This window comes from Fusarium solani (assembly GCF_023522795.1).
Source record: "Fusarium solani strain SB1 chromosome Unknown bctg00000009, whole genome shotgun sequence".
NCBI lineage: Eukaryota > Fungi > Ascomycota > Sordariomycetes > Hypocreales > Nectriaceae > Fusarium > Fusarium solani.
The window spans coordinates 1,032,373-1,053,271 of NW_027072144.1; the positions used below are offsets into that span (position 1 = coordinate 1,032,373).

A 20,899-nucleotide genomic window follows, 5' to 3' on the forward strand; every position below is an offset into this window, starting at 1 on the left:
ACTGTTGGTTTAATCATCAAACTCCTCACCGCTCTTTCCCGTGTTTTTTGACCTTTATCTGCGACAACGACGAGAAAATGCCTAGGTCGAGACCTCGATGGAAATATACAGAGGAAAACATGGCAGAGGCTATCTTGGATGTTATTGATGATGGCGTTTCACCTCCTCAAGCCGCTCAGAGACGGGGAGTGCCTCGAAGCACTCTAGTCGATAGACTTAACGGCCGCGGGGCCGTTAAAGAGCAGATCCACCCTCATCGACGCTTGTCCAAGAACCAAGAGGATAGATTGGCTGCCTGGATACTCCGGCAGGAGTCCTTGGGCTACGCTCCGTCCCATAGTCAGATTCGCGCCTGTGTCATGGGCCTGTTGAGACAGCAGGGCGAACATCCCGACTTAGGACGCAACTGGGTGATCAAGTTTATCAGCCGCCGCGCAGATCTAAAGACCAAGATGGGTAGACGTCAAGAAACCAAGAGGTTCGACTCTTTCACACCCAAAGCGGTTCATTGGTACTTTGATATCAGGGAGGGCCAGTACGGCTGGATCAAGCCCGAAAACACCGTCAACGTTGATGAAGGAGGTATTATGACTGGTTTCGGCAAGCATATACCTACATTTCTTGCCAGTGTTTGAAATTCGACCGACTAATTCTCTTTATTTAGGCCTGGATAGCCTGGTTGTTGGAAGCGCGGACCCGAAGCGGAAGGCATTTCTCAAAGGACCACAAACTCGGAATTGGACTTCATTTATCGAAGCCATCACTGCTGACGGCCGCGCTTTGATTCCAGGCATAATCTTCAAGGGGAAAGAACTGCAGAAACAGTGGTTTCTTGAAGAATTTAAGAAGATAGCAGACTGGTATTACATAACTTCGCCTAACGGATGGACTGACGACCACATTGGCGTTGAATGGCTTGAAAGAGTTTATCTACCCCAGACAATGCCAGCCGACGACTCTGACGCGAGACTGATCATTTTAGATGGTCATGGGAGCCACGCAACGGTATGTTCTTCGTTTACCTCGGTTCAAGATCACTACTGAGTGACGGAAGGATGAATGGATGGCCACGTGCTTTTTGAACAACGTTTATTGTTGCTATCTGCCAGCACACTGCTCTCATGGGCTCCAGCCGTTGGACAATGGAGTATTCAATGCCTCCAAAGCCGCATATCGACGAGAGTTGGAAAAGTTCGCTTCACTGACTGATTCCACTCCAATGGATAAGGTCAATTTCATCAGGGCCTACGCTAAGGCGCGTCGAGTTGGAATGACTGAGAAGAACATACTCTCCGGCTGGAGGGTTACTGGGAATTGGCCGATCTCACGTGCCAAAGCGCTGCGACACCCAGAAATCCAACAAGATAGGCCAAATGGCAGCCCAAGAGCGACTCCCGAACCCAGGCCGTATTTTGACTCAGACGATACACCACAGACGAGCCGCCAAATTCGCGATCTTGGGCTAAACAAAACACCAAAGACACGAAGACGGTACAACGTAATAGCCAAGGGGTTTGAGGCTCAACAGCAGACGGTAGCGGCGCATACTGCGAGGATTGCTAGCCTAGAGGAGGAATTGGCTCGCCTGAAGAGAGGGAAGAAGGGGAAGGCGGTGCCGAATCCTAACAAGCGTTTTATGACTCTTGGCGAGACTCTAGCTGCTGGAGAGGCCATAGCCGAAGAGGAGACTCAAATTATGCCTGTTGTGGTGGAATGTGGCAGCTCAAGCGAGCCGGAGTTAGAATCGGAGGCTGGCTCGGTTATTGAAGTCAGAGAGGAAACCATACCCCATCAACCAACCACGCGATCAGGGCGGGTTATCAAAAAACCCAGGATTCAATAGATATGTGCATTTATTATTTATAAAACGAAAATTTTTGCGCATATCTATCATTTTGGTCAAGTTCTGTGTAAGTAAAGTTGTTGATTTTTGGTGGTGCTTTTTTTTTTTGCGTGGCGAAAGAGTGGTTGTGCATGGTACATAACAACGTTGCCGCCGCAGCTATAAATTACTAGTTCATAGCTAGGATTACTAAATTAATCTCTTACCGATGCTAGGTAATACTAGCGCCATAGTTTTCAATACCTGGCAAATGACGAAAGTAATATTTATACTCTACAACTCCCTTAATACGTCGAAGGGAAAATACACAACGAGCCCCCATCGCTAACTATAATACTCCCGTTCAGATATCCGCCAGTGGCACCAGCCATATAGAGTATCACTCCCGCCATGCCCTCGCCTCCACCCCTCGTGATGGGAATGAGATCCCACGAAAATGACCCGTCCACTATACCTTTCCCCTGAACACCTTGTGATTCGTAAAATGGCAATGCCATATCGGTGTAGTACACGCCTGGCGCGATCCCGTTGACACGAATGTCATCCTGAACGAGGTTTGTGGCGAGAAGCTTAACCATATGGTTCACGGCCGCTTTGGACAAGTGATACGCGATGTTCTCGGTAGCTGGTGCGAAACGGCTAAATCCCAAGATCGAACTAGTGATGATGATTTGAGACCTGGGAGGGGATACAGTTCTTTGTTCAGTGGCCGTTCGCTTCCTGTTCGCAGCCTTAAGCATTGGTAGGAAGGCTAGGATCGTGTAAAACGCTCCGGTGACGTTAACGTGAGAAACATTCGTGAATTCCTCCATGGGGATCGACCAGAGGTGGTCGCGGAATTCAGAAAAACAGGGCAAAGATCCGTCTGGCCTAGGCTCCGGACTTTTGTAGGATCGCCCAAGTGTCCCGCTGTTCGCGACCAGCAAGTCGACATGATCCGTCTGCGAGGCAATAGAGCCGTAGGCGGCTTGGAGAGACTCCCTGGACGTCACGTCCCCCACGATAGGAATAATGGAGCCGCCGATAGCGGAAGCGGCTGTCTCTAGAAGACGCTCTTCTCGTCGCCCGATGATGAAGACCTTGGAAGCGCCGTTGATGGCGAGCGCGTATGCCATCATGCGCCCGAGACCTAAGCCTATTAGTGCCTAATTAAATCCCTAATGACATTATGCATTCAGCTCTGCTATTCTTGGAACATAGGAGACAAAGGGAAAATAACGGGAAGAGATTCAATATTTCCAGTATCCTTCCTTCACACTTGAACAACGCTGTTCAAGCCTCCAGATATCCTGCGGATAAACAGAATTCCCAAACTTACCACTTCCACCCCCAGTGATAACTGCTACTAACCCCTTCACTGAGAACAGTTTCGAAATTTCGAGATTCTCCATAGTTGATGAGGAGCGGTTTCAAAGCAATCTATGCCTAAGAACTTAGGGGTTTCAGAAAGACAGAGAGTAAAATCGAGATGGAGGATTTAATACTTCCTTGCTCTGAGGGGTGGCAAAATATGAAAGGGTGTCTCATTAGAGTATAAGTTTGAGGAAAATCTAATAATCACACGCTTTTGTAGGTGAGCCAGTCATCATGGGTGGATAGCTCTAGCTTAGATGTAATTACTGGGCTCTCACCTGGGTTTACCGTCTTAGTTGGAACGTTTTGGATTTGGCTGACAACCCATCAACTCCTCACATGTCATAATGAACTGTTTGCGGAATGGGCTAGTCAGCGGAGTTGCAGTGGACCGGTAAGCCGTCATCACATGTTTCGAGTTTCGAAAGCCGTGTAGGTTGATTCTCATGGCATGTGCTCCAACAACCTACTTGTCATTGCCTATCAAGCCACAAAATGACTTTGCCGATGACTCTCGGGAAGTCTCCTGCGGCTGAATCCACCTGTCTGAGAAGACGTGGAGCTTTTCGATCGAGCACGCTGCAGATCTGTGAAGGGTGGAATACCACAGACTAGTTAGCATTCTGCTGTGGGTGGTGGTCGGCCGCAGTGGCAAGGCAGCGCAGCCGGAGACTTCCTTCCAACGCAGCTTCAAATACGACCTTCTAAACCTTATACGCGTGATCAACACAAGGGGGTAGAGCTCCCTCTACTCTACAATGCCCAAGTATGCGGAGGAAGCACATGAAGCAATCATGTAACTTACAAAGGAGCTCGATAGCCTAAGTTTCCGGGCATAATAAACTACTACTACTGCATAACGTCAGCTTAACGTACATGGCATCCGTGCGTGACCCAGTCGGAAAACTTGACAGCGCGCCCTTCTTCAATTGGCCTGATGAAAGCCACTCCAGAGAGCATTTGAGTGCACGCAAAGTTTTTGCTCGAGACCAATTTCACCTCCGAGTCGGGGACCTTCGCAGGGTTCGGCATTTGCGTCTGTCTTCCTTCGCTAAAACGGCATTTGAATCTGCGGAATGCGCTGAGAGCAGCTTACTTCCGCGCTCGTGCCTTGGCGGTTTGGCAAATTCTACATGGTGGCTGCTCGTGCAAGCCATCAAGGTGCTAGCACGACCATCCAGGGAGAAGTCCAAGCTTCCACAGACAGATATGAAGATGAGAGCAGGGAAGTATCGGTAACAAGCTGGGGACTACTTTGAGCGAGAATTTCTTCCATAGTGGAGGATCAGTATGTGTGTCCATCCCATCTATCTCATCGAACACAAGGCTCATAGAGGTGACCAGACAAGTTGTTGAATATCGCTGTGAAATCCATCGCCTATTTACTTGCCTCCCAATTCCTACTCGGTATTTTATGAAGCGTTGCTATTCAGGTTGGTTGATTCCTTCCTTGTGAGCCAACTGGACATCAATCCACTTCGTAGCGGTATCCTCTGTAATAGCTGCCTTGTGTCTCCTGTTGGTAATTATGCCTTCCCTCCAAAGCCATCCCAATCCGGCCGCCGCCCCAGGTCCGAACATGACAACTCGATCACTTCCTCAATAGCATCCGCCCCTTCAATTGCTTCGTTTGCCTCGGAAATAGTCTCACCAGTTACCAGAGCTTCTGCCAATGTTATGAACTTTCTGTTGGGATTCGGTATCGCCTTTCTCTTCTTGCCTCTGCTTAACCGCCTGACTTCCTCTTTTAAACCGGCTACTCTTAAGCTTAGGGAGGCAATCTTTGACTCTTGCGCTTCGAACCCTTTCGATATCATAGAATAGCGTCTTCTAGTTGAAGGGCTTTTGTTGTTCCCTAGATCCCTGATATGATGGCTGGTCTTTGGCGTGTTATTAGAGTCGCGTTGCCCGTCGCTGAGGCTGTCTGATGTAGGCGTCGTTTCCTTCTTATCTGGCTGAATCTCAGGATGTATGAGCGCTTTCCGCCGTGAAATCGGCCAGCTTGCAGTCACTCTCCAGCCTGAGAGTATATTTTTCTTCGTCATACCCACTTCCCTGGCCTTGGCATAGGCCTTGATGAAGTTGACCTTGTCTACCGGCGCAGAATCACTCAGGCTTATCAATTTCTGCAGTTCTTTCCGATATGCAGCCTTGGAGGCATCGAAAACGCCATTATCCAGTGGCTGTAGGCCATGAGAGCAATGAGCTGGCAGGTAACAACAATATACGTTGTTCAAAAAGCACGCAACCATCCACTCATCCTGGATTTTGAGTCAGCGATATTTATGACTCAGACCAGTTAGTTACTTGCAGATACATGACTTTCATGGCCATCTAGTGTAATAAGCCTGGCATCGGACTCATCTTCTGGCCGGAGATTAGTAAGGTCTTGTTTCGATAGTGAGGGGTCCTTTCGAGGACGGCCTGGTCTTAAGGCTAGGCGTCGTTCTCTAGGCGTGCAGGTGGTGATAAAGTAGCAACTGCTGTTGTGGCGGTTGGCCGATCTGTTGGTTGAGGATCGGGCAGCATTGTGGATATCCTAAGCCACTACTGATATCCATCGCTGATCCCTATAGGCTGCCGTTACTGTAACCTTAACCATTCGGTTACCCCTTGTCTGATCCACACTCACGCTATCTTGCTTCCGTATGGAGTCGGTCTGTTGCGAGCGCAAACTTCACCGTCGCTCTGACAGCACTGATATTCGGTGTCCAGTTTTCGGGGTCTTGCGCTGCTTTTCCTTCCAGGTGAAATGATAAGCTTCCTTTACCATCAACGCTGTGTTAGAGAATACTTGACACACAGAACGAAGTATCATCTAGTAGTCAAGCATTGCAGAAAAGAAAAGGCTCCTCGAAAAGTCACCTTTCATCAAGCCACAGTAGCGCCATAATCACTAAGGAAAGGTACGTCTTATTGAGACAAAGGTGAACACAAGTAATCTCTATTACCCAATCCAGTCTATGATGTCTAGTCTATAACTTTCAATCTCTTATAGTATATTCCGTGGTATTGCCCAAGATCCAAGTTTGTTATTTACTCCGCCTTCTTAGAAGTCTTGGTGCGGAGCTTCATCAGCACGTAAACCAAAGCGTACGAGCTACCAGCAAAGACAACAACAAGGCCGGCATCACGCCAACCATAAGAATACTCCTTCAAGTTCAGGGTGCGCAGGTAATCCTCACCCTTGGTGTACGAGCAGACCTTGCACTCAGACGTCGCGTCGGGGTTGACGAGGTTGCTGATCATGCCCATGCCCTGCTCAAGGTATTCTGACAGATAGTCGCCGCAAGTCGTGCCGTTGGGTGGATCAAAGCGCGCGAACTCCTTGTTGTCACAGGTGATGTCGGTGCCCCAGATGTCGAAGACCAGCATGCCTCCCATGAGGTAGTTGAAAGGGTTCGCCCAGTAGATCCAGTATCGCCAGAACTCCTGGATTTGTTGGTATGGCACCAACACACCGCAGAAAGACACGAGAATACCAATAAGGAGAGGGTTGACCAGAGATGCAAAGACCTCGTTGGGGGCGTAGGCGGCGACGAACTGACCAATACCCGTGTAGATAAACTCGTACATGAGCATGACGAAGAAAGTTCCTCCAGCGCGCTCAGCATTGTTCGGGAAGCCGACAGTGTAGTACCAGCAGACGAAGTAGAACACGGCACAGAGCACCAGGTAGGGAATTTCCGAGACAATAAGGCCCGTCACGAAAGCAACCCACGAGTACATCTTTGACTTCTTCTCTCGTGTCTCGAAGATGTCGCGGCGGTGAACAGTGTGGCTAACAGACCGACCGACCCAGACCGACCCCTCCGGTCTGTCGGTCTGGGTTTGTCGGGGCCCCCGGTCTGTCGGTCTAGGTCTGCCTGGCTTCAGTGGCCCGGTCGGTCTAGGTCTGGCAGTCTGATCACGTACTGCTTAAAAAAAAGGGGGGCTTGTCAAATGACTACAAAATGAAACCCTTTTGCTCTTCGTACCCAAGCATTAACTCCTACACTACTAGCCCTCTCATCAACCAGTGCTTTTGGAGTTGATCTGCCTCGACTATATCAGGTGCTAGCCTATTGCGCTCATCCGTGATCATCTTCTTTGTCTGGCTAAACACTCTCTCGCATTCAGCACTCATGCCAGGAATTGAGAACAGATCTAGCGCCATTCGATACAAGACTGGATATTCTAATTGATGTCGGCTCCACCATTCAAGAGGGTTTGCAACGTCTAGATCTTGGGGGTAGATTGGCCGTGCCTGGAACAAGTCAAGCTCGCTAACTGCCTTGGCCTTCTTTCGTTGTGTATGCAATGAGCGGATTGACCTCTTCCCAAATGAACTGTAGTCGTTAACATCAGCTTCGATCTCATCGGGTTCGTCTTCCCAAAGACCCGCTTGGGCTTGAGTTTCAACTTCATCCTGTCGAACGTATTCATCAAATAGGCCACCCACAGCGGACTCCATGTCGCTATACCACTGCGGTCTATTCATCGCGTTTTTCCAGTGCCGCTCAAAGTAGTCAAACCCATAAGATGGGTGAAGCGCTAGCGCTGCTCGGTAGACGGGTGTATGGTCCGTTTTGACGTAATAGTCTTCAAGCTTCGCCCATCCGCAGTCAATTCCTGACTTAAAGTGGGAGGCTTCCTCGAACCGAGTTTCCTCCGCGGCCTGCTTGAATTTGACGAACAAATAGTCCATGGTCTTGAGAGTTTCCCATATGGCACCATGCCCGCCCTCTGCGCCCGGTTTACTGGCGTTGCCCTCCATAGTCTTCGTAAGGATGTAAAACGGCTTCAGGAAGTCGTGGAAACGCTCCAGTTCAGCCCAGTCCGTGGCGTTCAGGAAATCTTTCGTCAAGTCACGGTGAACAGGATCACTTTTGGGCTTTTGCCAGCGAGATTGATAGAGCTCGATGGCGCTGCGCAGTTCGAGTGCTAGGATAAGCCGGTCCTACGTCAGCACAAACGTCCAGTAGAGGCGGATGACGGAAATTTACCGCGTCTGATCATAATGTAAATGGAATTCCAGCGTGTCTTGCCATCAACGACGACCTCCAATGTAAATATCACATCGTCCCCTGCGAGCTCGGTCTGTAAACGCCGCAGCGCCTGTCGTCGCTGGTCCGTCCGACGGATATAGGTAGCAAGGTTGTGGAGCCGACCAATGGCCCCCTTCTTAGCCCAAATATCGAAACTGAATTCATCCGTAGCCCCACGAAGCTCCGCCTCGAATTTAGCGACGTTTGAGCCGAAGATAACAGCCCGGACAACCAGATTGATAATGTGGCCTATGCAGCGTAAGCGACGGCGGCCGACGTCCATCGGGAACCATCTAGCCAGAGCCTCTAGGCAAGTATCGTTGCTTTCGGCGTTATCAAGCATGAAGTATCCAAGCTTTGACCCCATTTCATAGCGATCGATTACCTCCTTGACATACGGAGCCATATTCTCTCCAGAGTGTGGACCAACGAGGCGTGGCAGTCCAAGAAGGACATCCCGCTTTTCGCCCTCGCTGTCAACAAAGTGACCGACAATGCCGATATAGTGGAACCCGTTTGAAGCAGTCCAGAGATCAAAGCTTAGGTGAGTGGAGCTCTTTGCGCCCTGAACAAGATTGAAGATGATCTGTTGTCTGGATTCAAAGGTTTGACGGATCCACGAGCAGACCGTTGTGTGATGCTCAGGAAGCAGCCGACTCGCAAGCTCCCCACCGTTTGCTATCAGCCACCGAAGCCGCTCGCTTGATGCTTGCCGGAAGGTGATATCTTCGAGGATGACCCAATCCACGAAGCGAGATTTCCATGACCTTTCATCGAAGTGGGAGGCCAGCTGAAAGCCTAGGCTAGCCTGTCGCGACAAAGGACGCACAGAAGAGGGCGTTGACGTGGCTGCCAAGGTAAACGGAGTTGTCAAGCTGGGATTGATGCCACCAAATTCTGTGATCTGGTGCTGACGGAGTAGGTGCCTCGCGGCGTGGGCTGTCCCCGATGAGGCGTACAGAGCCGTCGAATAGCTCCTCTTTTCATGGCAGAGTCTGCAAAGCCAGTAACGTACCCCCTTGTGCTCTAAATTTGCACCATGTTGATATATCCATGACTCCTTCATCTTTGTGCCGACGACCCGTCTATGACGAGGTCTCTTTTTGACGCCCACAAGTCTTTTTCCACAGTGCCATATATTCTCCCAATCGATGTTGAATTCACACTGGGAAGCATCGCCTGCCGTGGTCCCCGGGGTGGTATCGGTCGAGGTTGAAGGCAAATAAGACGTAAGAGACTGTGGTATAGACGGCACGGGGCTCGAATTCCTGCTAGAAGATATCATGATGCGGGTATGGATATGGATGCGCACATACAGAACATGAGCGAGAATGTTTGCAATAGTTTGTTCGCAAGTGCCGACGCGCCAGGTGAGTAAACAAAAACCTACCCCTGATTCCTAGGGGCATAGGGGGCCAGTGGCGGCACTGAAACACACTAGCCCATTTCGGCCAACCCAGGCCGACTCAGACCACCCAGTCAGACCGGCCTGTCCGGTCTGACGGTCTGACGAGAATTGGCCGGTCTGTCGGTCTGCGGTCTGTCAGACGGACTCAGACGGTCTGCCAGACGGTCTGTCTGTTAGCCACACTGGCGGTGAATGAACAGAGGCTGGAGCTGCGCCATGACACCGGGTGCAACAAAGATGAAGTTGAAAATCGTAAATAGCTTGAGCTGAAGCTCTCCAACCGATCCGCCAATATTCCAGAATGTAAACCCGTTGAATAAAGCCGATGAGATGTGCAGAATAATCTTGTTGTTGACGTAGTCGGTGTTGCGGTACAGAGACAGATTCATGCGCTGTGTCACAAGTCTGATCTGCTCCCACATGCTCGTCGCAAACTCGTGGCCGTCATCGACAGTACCAGAAGGCTTGGCCGCAGCGTCGGAGATGATTCGATCGAGTTCCTTCGTGACAGCGTCATGTTCGGGAGACGCAAGCCAGACCTGGTTCCAATCCTTGCCCTGAGACAGATGCCCAGAGACAACATCGATCATGTGTTCAGCAGGGTTCACCTCATCGGGACAAGGGGCACCATAGCGACCAAAGTACTCCCTGACCGTCTTGGCCTGTTCACCAATATCTCCAAAGTAAACGGTCTTGCCACCCTTGGCCAGCAGAAGCAGCGTATCGAACTGGGCAAAGAGCTGGGCCGAAGGTTGATGAATGGTGACAAGAACAGCCTGACCAACGCCAGCGAGCTTGCGCAAGAATCTGACTGTGTTGTAAGCCGACTGGCCATCCAGGCCTGAAGTGGGCTCGTCTAGGAAGATGAGAATACTAGGCTTGGATACCAGTTCGACACCAATTGTGACACGCTTGCGCTGCTCGACGCTCAGACCGGCGCCGGCTTCTCCAATGAGGGTATCTGCAAGGTCATGAAGCTCCAAGAGGTCAATGATAGTATCAACGTATTTCAGCTTCGCTGCCCGAGGCGTGTCGCGGCTTTGTCGCAGGAGGGCAGAGAACTCGAGAGCCTCACGAACGGTCGCGAAAGGTTCGTGGACATCCAGTTGCTCGCAGTATCCGGCGGATCGTTGGAAAGATACTGGCAAGGGACGACCATCCACCATAATTGAACCGTGGATGGTACCTTCGGTCTTCCGTTGTGCCAAAACATCCAAAGAGAGTAGTCTTCCCAGCTCCAGAGGCTCCCATCAGGGCGCCCAGCATGCCAGGCTTGACCCAGCCCTGGACATTATCCAGCAGGGTACGATCTCCAGATGGCGTCTTGACAGTGTAGGTAAGATTCTTCCAGGTGAAAACCGAGGTGTTGCGAACGAGATCCTCTTGTTCTGAGTTGCTGGCCGCATCATCGCCCGACAATGATACCGTCGTTGCGGCTGCCAATGGCCTTCTCCTTTTCTCCAACCTGCCCCTCTTCATCGGCTTGGTGGAGAGCAGCCGTAATGTGAGCATTCTCTCGAGGAATGACCAAGCTAGGGCCATCCTCAGACGATGAGTGCCACTGTGAGGTTGCCACAACAGTAAGAGCAACAAAAAGAGCCCACCACGCCCAGACAATACCAAGGTTCCTCCACAGATGAGAATGACTGTACGACAGAGAGGCCAAGTAGTCATCACCAGTCACGAAAGACTGACCAGGCCGTGCTCCACCCACGCCGGCACAAGCCTGATGCTCCTCGCTTGTAAAGCTAGGTCCACTAGGGACCAGGTTTGGTCCAACACATGGAATAATCTTGTTGTGGAACTCGTTCGATAAAAGCGCATCAAAGCCGTAAGCCATGGGGTTAATCCAGAAGAACCACACAAACCAGGGATGCATCTGAGGCTTCTGAATCATGTAGCCGGAGTAGATGATGGTCGCCGAGATGAGGAACCCCGAGACCTTGGAAGCGCCATCGAAAGTACTAAAGCCAGCCCCAACAGCCCTGAATAGAGCAGTTATGCACTGAAAGAGATTCAGTCAGCTAGGACCCTGAAATTTCTATTTGTCGGGAACTTACCATAGTAATAGCAACCAGGATAGCCCAGAAGGTGAAGAATGCCCCAGCTGTTGAGGTCAGGCCAACCATGAAGTAAAGGATCAAGGAGAAAGTCGAGACTTGAAACAGTATGACGGGGATGTCAGCCGTAATCTGTGCGATGCAAAATGCCACAGGATGAAAGAAGGCGAACGCCTTGTGCTTGAGAAGCACGGGACGACCGGTAAAGGAGTTGGTAACTTCGGACATCGATAGGAGAGAGTTAAAGAGGATAGCAAAGAAACAGGCACCAGACTTGAGGAACAGGCCGGCGGAGGTATCTGGAGCGTTGTAGAACAGAGAGCCGGCAATCAGGGCTTGGATAATGGTGGACGCCTGCTTGACGATGAAAGTGGCCTTGTCTCCAAGTAGAATCTGATATTGGCGTGCGACGCAAGCCTTGACCTGTTGAACGAAGCCAACCGTCATGGGACTGTTGTCCCGTAATTTCTTGTCCTTTTCTTGCCGAACGCCCTCTTTGAACAGCTTCGTTCTCTCTTTGGCAAGATCGGTTGTTGGATAGTCATATTCCGCTATCATGCGCTCGTAGATCGGGGACTTTTTCGTACTCGGCTCGAAGCATATCGCCGTTTCGTGGGAACCGGTTTTCGTAGTCGGGGTGAACGTCTCGTTCACTGGGGACGGTGACACCGGTCAAGTAGTCGGCCACATTAGCACCATGTTGGCATATGAATCCCATACTCTCCATGAAAGGCCTGGCCTCCTTCATGGAACCATAGTAAACCTCCTTTCCCTCATCAAGGACGAGGACTTTGTCGAACAAATCATAGATGCCGTTGCCAGCCTGGTAAAGTGTGACGATGGAGGCAAGGCCAAGCACATCTGTCAGAGCTCGAACGGCCTTGGCCCACTCCAGCGCTCTGGATCGAAGTCAGTAGTTATACGCAAAACGTTTTTACTCGTGAAAATACTCACGTGCTAGCATCCAGACGACGGGTGGAGTTATCCCAGCAGAAAACCGAACCTCGTGTAGCCAAGGTCTCAATGATTGAGACCCGCTTTCGTTCACCGCCTGAGACACCTCGAATGAAAGCATTGCCAACCTTGGTGTCATGGGTGTGCTCGATGCCCATAGATTGAAGCAGGAAGTCTCGTGTCTCAACCCTCATCTCTTCACTGGAGGTCACGCCGTCAGGTAGATGAAAGGGCACCTTGAGTCGGGTTGCGAAGTCCATGGTTTGTCCAACAGTAAGGGATGGAAAGAACAATTCCTCTTCCGTGTTCATCACGATCTGGCCCCTGTAGTTCTGGGCCTCCTCAGCAGACATGGATCCATAGTGAACATCGCCAGAGACAGTGGCGTATCCTCGTCGCTTATTGGCAATCATGTTGAGGAGCGTCGTGCATCCAGAGCCGGGTCGACCGAGGACGAGTAGCATCTCTCCAGGCTTGACGCAACCATGGCTATTATCGATGATGGCCTTCAGAGGAGGTTTGTGCCGGGACTCTTGGATGAGTGTTGGGATGTTGAACTGGGAGACAACATTTTCGTGGACAGCCGCATCGGCTGCGATGACTTTAACGTTCAAGTTTTGCCAAGTCACACCAAGCTCTCGGTCAGGGAAGCCTGATGTTTTGGCGCGTTGCTTGAAAGCGGCGATATTGGGCTTCAGCGCCCAGCCAGAATCATCGTGCTCAAGACCGTTCGTAGGAGTCTGGTCGTAGACCCTCTGGGTGTCGCTACTGTCCGAGTCCATGGTGGATGTCTGGATGATGGGCCTTTGTCCGCGTGGTTAAGGATACTAGCCGCAACCACTGCTGAAATAATCGACAAACGTGCCTTTAAAAGAAAGATGGCCAAATGTCAAAAAGGGTGAAAGGATGACAATTTCAAAGCTCTTTCCTGAAAACAAGTGAAAGCAAGGAGAAGCCAAGCTGAGGGTTTAATATCAATGAGATGCCCTGGACCAAGACCAATTGGCCTGTTGGAGCTATCTCGCACTCGCAAAAAGCTGACGCCGCTTAGTCATTGGCTAAGGTATAAGTTGGATGGATAAAAAGCAATCACATGAAGAGGCGACAGCAGAATAGAACGGGACCCGATTCAAAGCACGAAATACGGGTTCAAACCAGAAACATTTTTTCCAATTTGCTCGCAATAAGCATTTGCGTGTGGGAGAGTGTGGAGAACGGAGATCGGAGATCAGGGTGGCGATCAATTCAATCTAGGCGTCGATTGAGTTGCACCAGGGGTGGCACGGTCTATTGAATGGCACGTGCACGCTCTCACGGTGCACACAGTGATCTTTTGCCCACCCGAGGAGTGGGTATGATTTAATTGATCGCCACCCTGCCGGAGATCGGAAGCCAAGATAAGAGCAAAAAGCCGACGAGCTCCGGGGTATTTCTCAAGATCAGATTCACCGGCGGCCCGGGCACGGAGGAACTGCCATGTGTGGTCTTTGGGTAAAGTCGGTCTTTGTAAGGAGCGAATCCGGGATGACGTATTCAGATGACGATTTGAGGACTCACTCGCGCTGACTAAGCGACAGTTTGAGATCGGTTCTTTCGAAGACGAGAGGGTTGCTCCTTCCACAGGTAAAACGGGGCTTGAGCGGGACCTTTCTTGTCGGACAACCGCTGAGTCAGCGGTAGTTGGAAACATGACAATTCGCCGCCTCCGTGTTACCATCCTCAGCTGAGCCCTTCATTATCTTGAAACTCGTTTTGGAAATTCAAAGTCTTCGCGATCGGAGTTTGAGGAAAATTTTCGCCGACTTACCGATTCTGCCTGCGAACTGACACATACGTAGCTACCATGCAGTACCCACCTACCGGCAAGCAAAAAAGAAATTCTCCCATACAAAATGCACTCTTTTAACCTCATGGGAAAAACTTAATAAAAATAGTAAAATTAAGTTTCTTTACAGAATTCAGATCATAATCGAATGGATTTTAATATTTTCTAGGTCTTTTTACCTCACGGCCTGTGCGAGTGCGTACGACGGGTAATTCTTCCGCCTCCGAATTTGAGCTCTCATCCTCTCCCATCCCTCCCACCTCGATCACATCCTCAACAGCATCTGCCACTACAGTTGCTTCGTTTGGCTCAGAAATAGTGTCATTGGCCACTAGAGTCTCTGCCAATGTCATGAACTTCTTGTTAGGATTCGGTATCGCCTTCCTCTTCTTGCCTCTACTCAACCGGCCGACTTCCTCCTCCAGACTGGCTATTCTTGAGCTTAGCGAGGCGATCTTTGACTCTTGCGCTTCGAACCCTTTCGATATCACAGAGTACCGTCTTCTGGTTGCAGGGCTCTTGTTCTTCCCCAGATCTCTGATATGGCGGCTGGTCTTTGGCGTATTATCAGAGTCAAGTTGCCCGTCTCTATGACCCTCTGATGCAGGTGTAGTTTCCTTCTTGTCTGGTTGAATCTCTGGATGTATGAGGGCTTTCCGTCGTGAAATTGGCCAATTTCCAGTCACTCTCCAGCCTGAGAGTATATTTTTCTTCGTCATGCCCACTTCCCTGGCTTTGGCACAGGCTGGCGATCAATTCAATCTGGGGTGTCGATTGAATTGAAGCAGGGGTGGCACGGTGTGTTTTATGAGACGTGCACGCTCGCACGGTTCACTAGTTGATCTTTTGCCCACTAAATGCGTGATTGAATTGAATTGAATTGAATTGATCGCCAGCCTGCTTTGGCATATGCCTTGATGAAGTTGACCTTATCCACCGGCGCAGAATCGGTCAGGCTTGCCAGCTTTTGCAGTTGTTTGCGGTATGCAGCTTTGGAGGCATTGAAAACGCCATTATCCAGCGGCTGAAGGCCATGAGAGCAATGAGCGGGTAAGTAACAACAATATACATTGTTCAAAAAGCAGGTGGCCATCCACTCATCCTGGATTTCGAGTCAACGACGTGGACGATTCAGCCCAGCCAGATACTCACAGATACATGGCTTCTGTGGCCATCTAATATAATAAGCCTCGCATCAGACTCATCTTCTGGTCGGGTTTGAGGCAGATAGACCTCTTTGAGCCACTCGACTGCAATATGGTTGTCCGTCCAGCCGTTTTCAGAAGTGATATAATACCAGTCGGCTATCTTCTTGAACTCATTGATAAACCACTGCTGCTGAAGTTCTTTCCCTTTGAAGATAATCCCCGGCTTCAGAAGGCGGCCATCTGCAGTGACGGCTTCGATAAAGCTCGTCCAAGTGCGGGACTGAGAGCCTTTGAGGAAGGCCTTCCTCCTGGGATCGCTACTGCCGATAACCAAGGAATCCAAGCCTAGTATTTCAGTGGATTAGTGAGTTTTGTAGCAAATATGATCAGTACTCACCGAATCCAGCCATGATACCGCCCTCGCCAACATTAACTGTGTTCTCCGGCTTGATCCAGCCATATTCGCTCTCGCGGATATCAAAGTACCAATTGACAGCCATTGGGGTAAAAGAATTGAACCTCGATGCCTCCTGACGTTTCCCTATCTTGGTCTTGATGGTCGGATGGCGTTTTACGAACCTTGCTACCCAGTGGACGCCGATGAGCCTTTCCCGGCCTTGCTGTCTCAAGAGGGCAGCGACGGTGGCGCGAACTTGACTGTGAGAGGGAGCATAGCCCAAGGCCTCTTGTCGAAGTATCCAGGTGACTAATCTGGACTCCTGAGACTTGGATAACAGCTGTGAAGGCTGGGTGACCTCGGACTTTGACGGTAGGCCTCTTAATCGATCTCCGAGGGTCGATCGAGGGATCTCGTGCTTCTGGGCGGATTCGTTCTGGGAGAGGCCGTTATCTGTGACATCTAGTATGGCTTCAACAACTTCATCCTCTGTATAAGACACTCGAGGCATTTTTGAAGCGATTATGGAAGGCTGGTGTAGAGAAACATTCGAAGGAGCGTCGGGGAGGCTGGGTGGCGAAGGAGGCGTTTTGAGAAATTTTACATTAGTGCCATGCGACCATACCGCATATGTGATCAAAAAATCAATGTGATAATATCAAACGGCATGAAATTCTCAATTCAACAGACATTATATCTTGCCAATAACTTCAATCTTGGCCAAACATCGTGTAACTGAAATTGAGCATTTTGTATGGGAAAATTGTTATTTTGCTTGCCGGTAGGTGGGTACTGCCGGTAGGTGGGTACTGAATGGTATCTTATCCGTCGCCTCCGAAAACATCAACTGTTGCGGCGATAGGCCTGTCCGTCTCCCCCCGGACCCTTTTTGGCTGTTGTGGCATAACCGAGACTGGATACCACGCAACGAGACCGCTGGAGCTTTTCTCTCTCTTTATGTCTGCATGTCATCTCTGATTCATCTCGTTCTCCGTCATTGTACAAAAAAGGGCTTGCGATGCCTGTAATAAGAGAAAAGTACCCATGCCGATCTCGGGCTTCCCATATGTTATTGTGCCCATTGAAGGGATCAAGTGGGTCGCATGAAGAGATACTCCGACCGAGTTGCTCCGGTTCTAGATCCTCGCCCCCGGTATATGTGTATGGACGCTCAACTCGGACCTCAGTATCGCTAGCTGTTTCCACAATCGGTTCCTGAGACTTGACATGGTGGCGGTTGAATACATTTGAGTGTGGGATCTTAAATGATACCTTCCGCCGTCACTGCGAGTGTCTCTATCAATGTTTTATGTGAATCCCTCAACCTTTCCTACTTGCTAAAATGTCGTTCTTCTCCCGTCTGATCCGCTTCGAATGTGAAGAGGACGATAAGGCCTACTTTGCCGACCTCGGACTCGATTCTGATCGGTTGCCATCTCCAGGAACAAAGCTGGGTGCATTCAAGTCGTTCGATGGCCTCATCAACAAGCGCGAGAAAATCATGACTTTACGGCGGGTATGTCTCCCAACAGTCCTTGCCTCCCGATTCTCGAACCTCAAAGCCCAATGGTGAGACGTTCTAACCTGCACCAACAGCTACTAACCCCTCTTCCGCGAGAAGGTATTCCAATATATTGTGTGGGCCTCAATTATCGCAGCCATGCTGCGGAAGCAGAAGTAGGGATTCCCTTGATTTGATGTCCTCGCAGTATCTGACACACTTGGAAAACGAACAGCTCCCAATTCCGTCGTATCCTCCACTATGGACGAAGCCAGTTGAGTCTATCGCACACCCTTTTGAAGGAATTCCGGTCAATGACTTGTGCGCTAATAGTCTCCTCAATTACGAAGTGAGTGATCGGAGTTAAAGCTCCCATCACGTTAACACAATAATTGACCACCCTTTTCAAGTTATAGGGGGAATTGGTGTTCGTCACCTCGAAAGAATGCCGAGATGTGTCGCCAAAAGATGCTAAGAACTATATCCTGGGTTACACCATTGGGAATGATCTATCTTGTCGCTTATTCCAGCTTCCCAAAAAAACTGGGGGTCAAATTTTTTTTTTTTTTTTTTTTTTTTTTTTGGCTAAGGCCTTTGACAAGTTTGCGCCTATTGGCCCAACATTGATCAGCCCGGAGGTTTTTGCCGACAATACATCTGCTTACGTCCTCACACGGGTCAACGGCGAGATCCGACAAAAAGCGGATCTGCAAAAAGACATGATATTTTCCCCAGAGATCGTTCTTAGCCATATAAGCCAAGATGGGATCATCCTCAAGATATCCTTGACCGTTAGGGAAAGATGCTTAATTCTATAGCAGGAACAACGATTCCAGCGGGTACGGCAGTCATGACAGGCACAGCAGCGGGAGTGGGCGCCTCAAGCCCAAGCAATTCCTGCAACATGGCGATGTTGTAGAAGTTGAGATACAAAAGGCCGGCACTTTGACCAATACGATAAACTTTGAGTAGGCGTTGGTAATACAGCAGTCGCTTCCTCCACTATCTCCTGAGTGCGTGAAGCCCTCCAAGGCGTACGCCGCCCCAGTGTTTTGCCTTTAACAGCTAGCGCCCTTTATAGGGGACCTCAGGGAGCGTGACTGTTAAGGTTTTACCATAGGTCTACTTAAAACCTTGGGCGAAAGATAGGCGAGAGTGAGGTATCGCGTTTAACGAGAACTCTGATTGGCCTGATACCCTTGTCGTGACCGCATTGGAGGGCTTCACGCACTCGGGAGATAGGTGCGGGCCAATAGCACCTCGCCAATTGGTACCGAGAAAGCAACCTCCCGGGCGATTGGGCTATTGCTACGTCTCAAAATGGCTAAACCGATATCGAGATAGGCCTCGAGTGGCTAAAGCACTTTGACCGGTGTACCACCAAGCGATCAAGTAGTCGCTATCGTCTTCTGATCCTTGATGGCCACGAAAGTCACCATTCCGTCGACTTTGAGAGATATTGCATGTCACATTTGACGAGGGATATTGACTGTGCGTTGAAGCTCTTGATTTCTAACTGAATGAGTGACTGAAGTTGGTCTGCTTTATCCTTCCTTGGATCTCGTATTCGTAAGCTGTGACGGAGTATTCCTCACGATCTATTTCATCCTGCCCGGGGCCCGCCTTAAAAGGGGCCCACTATTCCAGTGGGCTGCAAAATTCTGGGACACTCGCATTATTCTGAGACAGCTGATTATGAGCGCAACCCTCCTCAAATATAACATATCAATATGCCAATCGATAGAGCTTTTCGAGAGCTTTTCAAAGGTCTTAACGTTATATATTTTTGATACGTTCCTGTTGAGAAAAACGGGGTTGAATTTGGGAGCTTTTCCTGGGATCGATTTGTTCGAGAAGAGCACTCAAAAAGGCGATTTCTACGGTCTTGAGAAGAACATCATGATCTACATGACGAATTTATTAAGACCTCTAGAGACAATTAATACAGTCTTAAAAAATGAGATATGTCCTGCCTCATTTCTCATATCTAGTTTGTAGATTTATTTATGGATTTTTGAAGTTTGGCCTCTTTTGGTGAGAGCCTCATACAAAAATGCTGTCCCAGAATAATGCGAGTGTCCCAGAATTTTGCAGCCCACTCGAAGAGTGGGCCCCCGTCAGGTCGAGCCCACGGGTAGTTTAATACTTCTTGCTCAGACAGCTCGTGTGTCAGAGCGGCTTTAGTCATACGATGTGGCATTGCAAGGAGAACAAGATCATCACGCTTTGTATGCTGCCTCATTCGCCTCATCTGCTTCAGCCCCTTGATGTCAGGTGCTTTGGGCTGCTCAAGAAGGCTTATGGTCGAGAAATAGAGCATCTGATCAGATGCTCTATAGCCCACGTTTCAAAGACCGAGTTCTTTCCGGCCTTTTACGCTGCCTTTCAAGCCGTAATAGTAGAAAGTAATATCAAGGGGGGTTTTAGAGGAGCTGGGCTTGTTCCGCTGGACCCGGAAGCTGTGCTATCGAAGCTTGATGTGCAGCTGCGGACTCCAACACCTGTTGAAGAGGAGGCTAGCCTTCCTAACCCTTGGGTCTCAAAGACCTCAAAGACCCATCCTTGAGGCTAGCCCCCAGCCTGAACACCTTAAAAGACGAACCAGAAGGCATCAGAGCAGCTCTACAGCATCCATCCTTAAGGCGCTAAAGTCATTTTCTAGGGGAACAGAGGCAATAATGCATCAGATGGCATTATTGAAGTCTGAGAACCAGAACCTTCGACAGGCGAATGAGACCCTTAGCAAGCGGCGCAGAGCAAAGAAAACCCGCCTACGCAACGGAGGGAAGATGACTGTAGATGAGGGGTGCAATTGATCAGAGGGAGGTCAATGCGCAGGTAGTGGCCGAATCGTCGAGAAATGGTGGTCAAGGAGAGTCGGCGCGAGCGAAGGAAACGCGCTGTAGAACGTGCGGCAAGACCGGTCATAACACAAGAACATGTGAGATAATTGTTGCGATGTCTGGAGAAGAGTATAGAGATTAATTTTAACTAATCAGATGCTTTGCTGTGTTTTTATTTAATATTCTATGTTAAAGGTTGAGATTTTTGTCTCACTCACTTGTCAGTTTCGCTCGCTTATCATGTACGTTAGTGTTAATAGATATGTACCGGTACCTGGTTCCACGGGACCCGTGAAACTAATAGAATTACGTGTACCCGGGAACCTATGGGCTTCCCTTGTCGGGTGGGGGGCCTACATCATCACATGCGTCGACGAACGAACCTTGGAAGCAGACGACCTCAACGTAAATGCCACGATATGGTTCAAGCCTCCAGTTATATTGGTACCATTGACCTCGCCAAATAATTTTGTGTATGTACAAACCTCTGGTTCCGACCCAGAAACTAAACCATCGGCCACTTTTAACTGACAGTTTGAC

At 49.7% G+C, this 20,899-nt stretch overlaps 6 protein-coding genes across 6 annotated transcripts; 1 reads left to right on the forward strand and 5 right to left on the reverse strand.

Annotated features, from left to right (window-relative positions):
* Positions 1-119: 119 nt before the first annotated feature.
* MRS44_013390 (uncharacterized protein) lies at positions 120-1,843 on the forward strand (the record flags this gene model as incomplete). Its single annotated transcript, XM_065616864.1, has 3 exons — positions 120-582; positions 665-1,005; positions 1,133-1,843. 3 exons carry the CDS (start codon positions 120-122, stop codon positions 1,841-1,843), a joined length of 1,515 nt encoding a protein of 504 aa, XP_065472936.1.
* A 284-nt stretch (positions 1,844-2,127) lies between these two features.
* On the reverse strand, positions 2,128-3,234 carry MRS44_013391 (uncharacterized protein; the record flags this gene model as incomplete). The annotated part of the gene is made up of 2 exons (XM_065616865.1): positions 2,128-2,978; positions 3,162-3,234. 2 exons carry the CDS (start codon positions 3,232-3,234, stop codon positions 2,128-2,130), a joined length of 924 nt encoding a protein of 307 aa, XP_065472937.1.
* A 2,998-nt stretch (positions 3,235-6,232) lies between these two features.
* MRS44_013392 (uncharacterized protein) lies at positions 6,233-9,289 on the reverse strand (the record flags this gene model as incomplete). Its single annotated transcript, XM_065616866.1, has 3 exons — positions 6,233-7,013; positions 7,192-8,119; positions 8,182-9,289. 3 exons carry the CDS (start codon positions 9,287-9,289, stop codon positions 6,233-6,235), a joined length of 2,817 nt encoding a protein of 938 aa, XP_065472938.1.
* Positions 9,290-9,804: 515 nt separating this feature from the next.
* Positions 9,805-10,797, reverse strand: MRS44_013393 (uncharacterized protein; the record flags this gene model as incomplete). Its single annotated transcript, XM_065616867.1, has 1 exon — positions 9,805-10,797. One exon carries the CDS (start codon positions 10,795-10,797, stop codon positions 9,805-9,807), a length of 993 nt encoding a protein of 330 aa, XP_065472939.1.
* A 239-nt stretch (positions 10,798-11,036) lies between these two features.
* MRS44_013394 (uncharacterized protein) lies at positions 11,037-13,427 on the reverse strand (the record flags this gene model as incomplete). The annotated part of the gene is made up of 4 exons (XM_065616868.1): positions 11,037-11,636; positions 11,692-12,142; positions 12,279-12,590; positions 12,646-13,427. 4 exons carry the CDS (start codon positions 13,425-13,427, stop codon positions 11,037-11,039), a joined length of 2,145 nt encoding a protein of 714 aa, XP_065472940.1.
* A 1,896-nt stretch (positions 13,428-15,323) lies between these two features.
* On the reverse strand, positions 15,324-16,526 carry MRS44_013395 (uncharacterized protein; the record flags this gene model as incomplete). Its single annotated transcript, XM_065616869.1, has 3 exons — positions 15,324-15,494; positions 15,623-15,963; positions 16,016-16,526. 3 exons carry the CDS (start codon positions 16,524-16,526, stop codon positions 15,324-15,326), a joined length of 1,023 nt encoding a protein of 340 aa, XP_065472941.1.
* Positions 16,527-20,899: the final 4,373 nt, after the last annotated feature.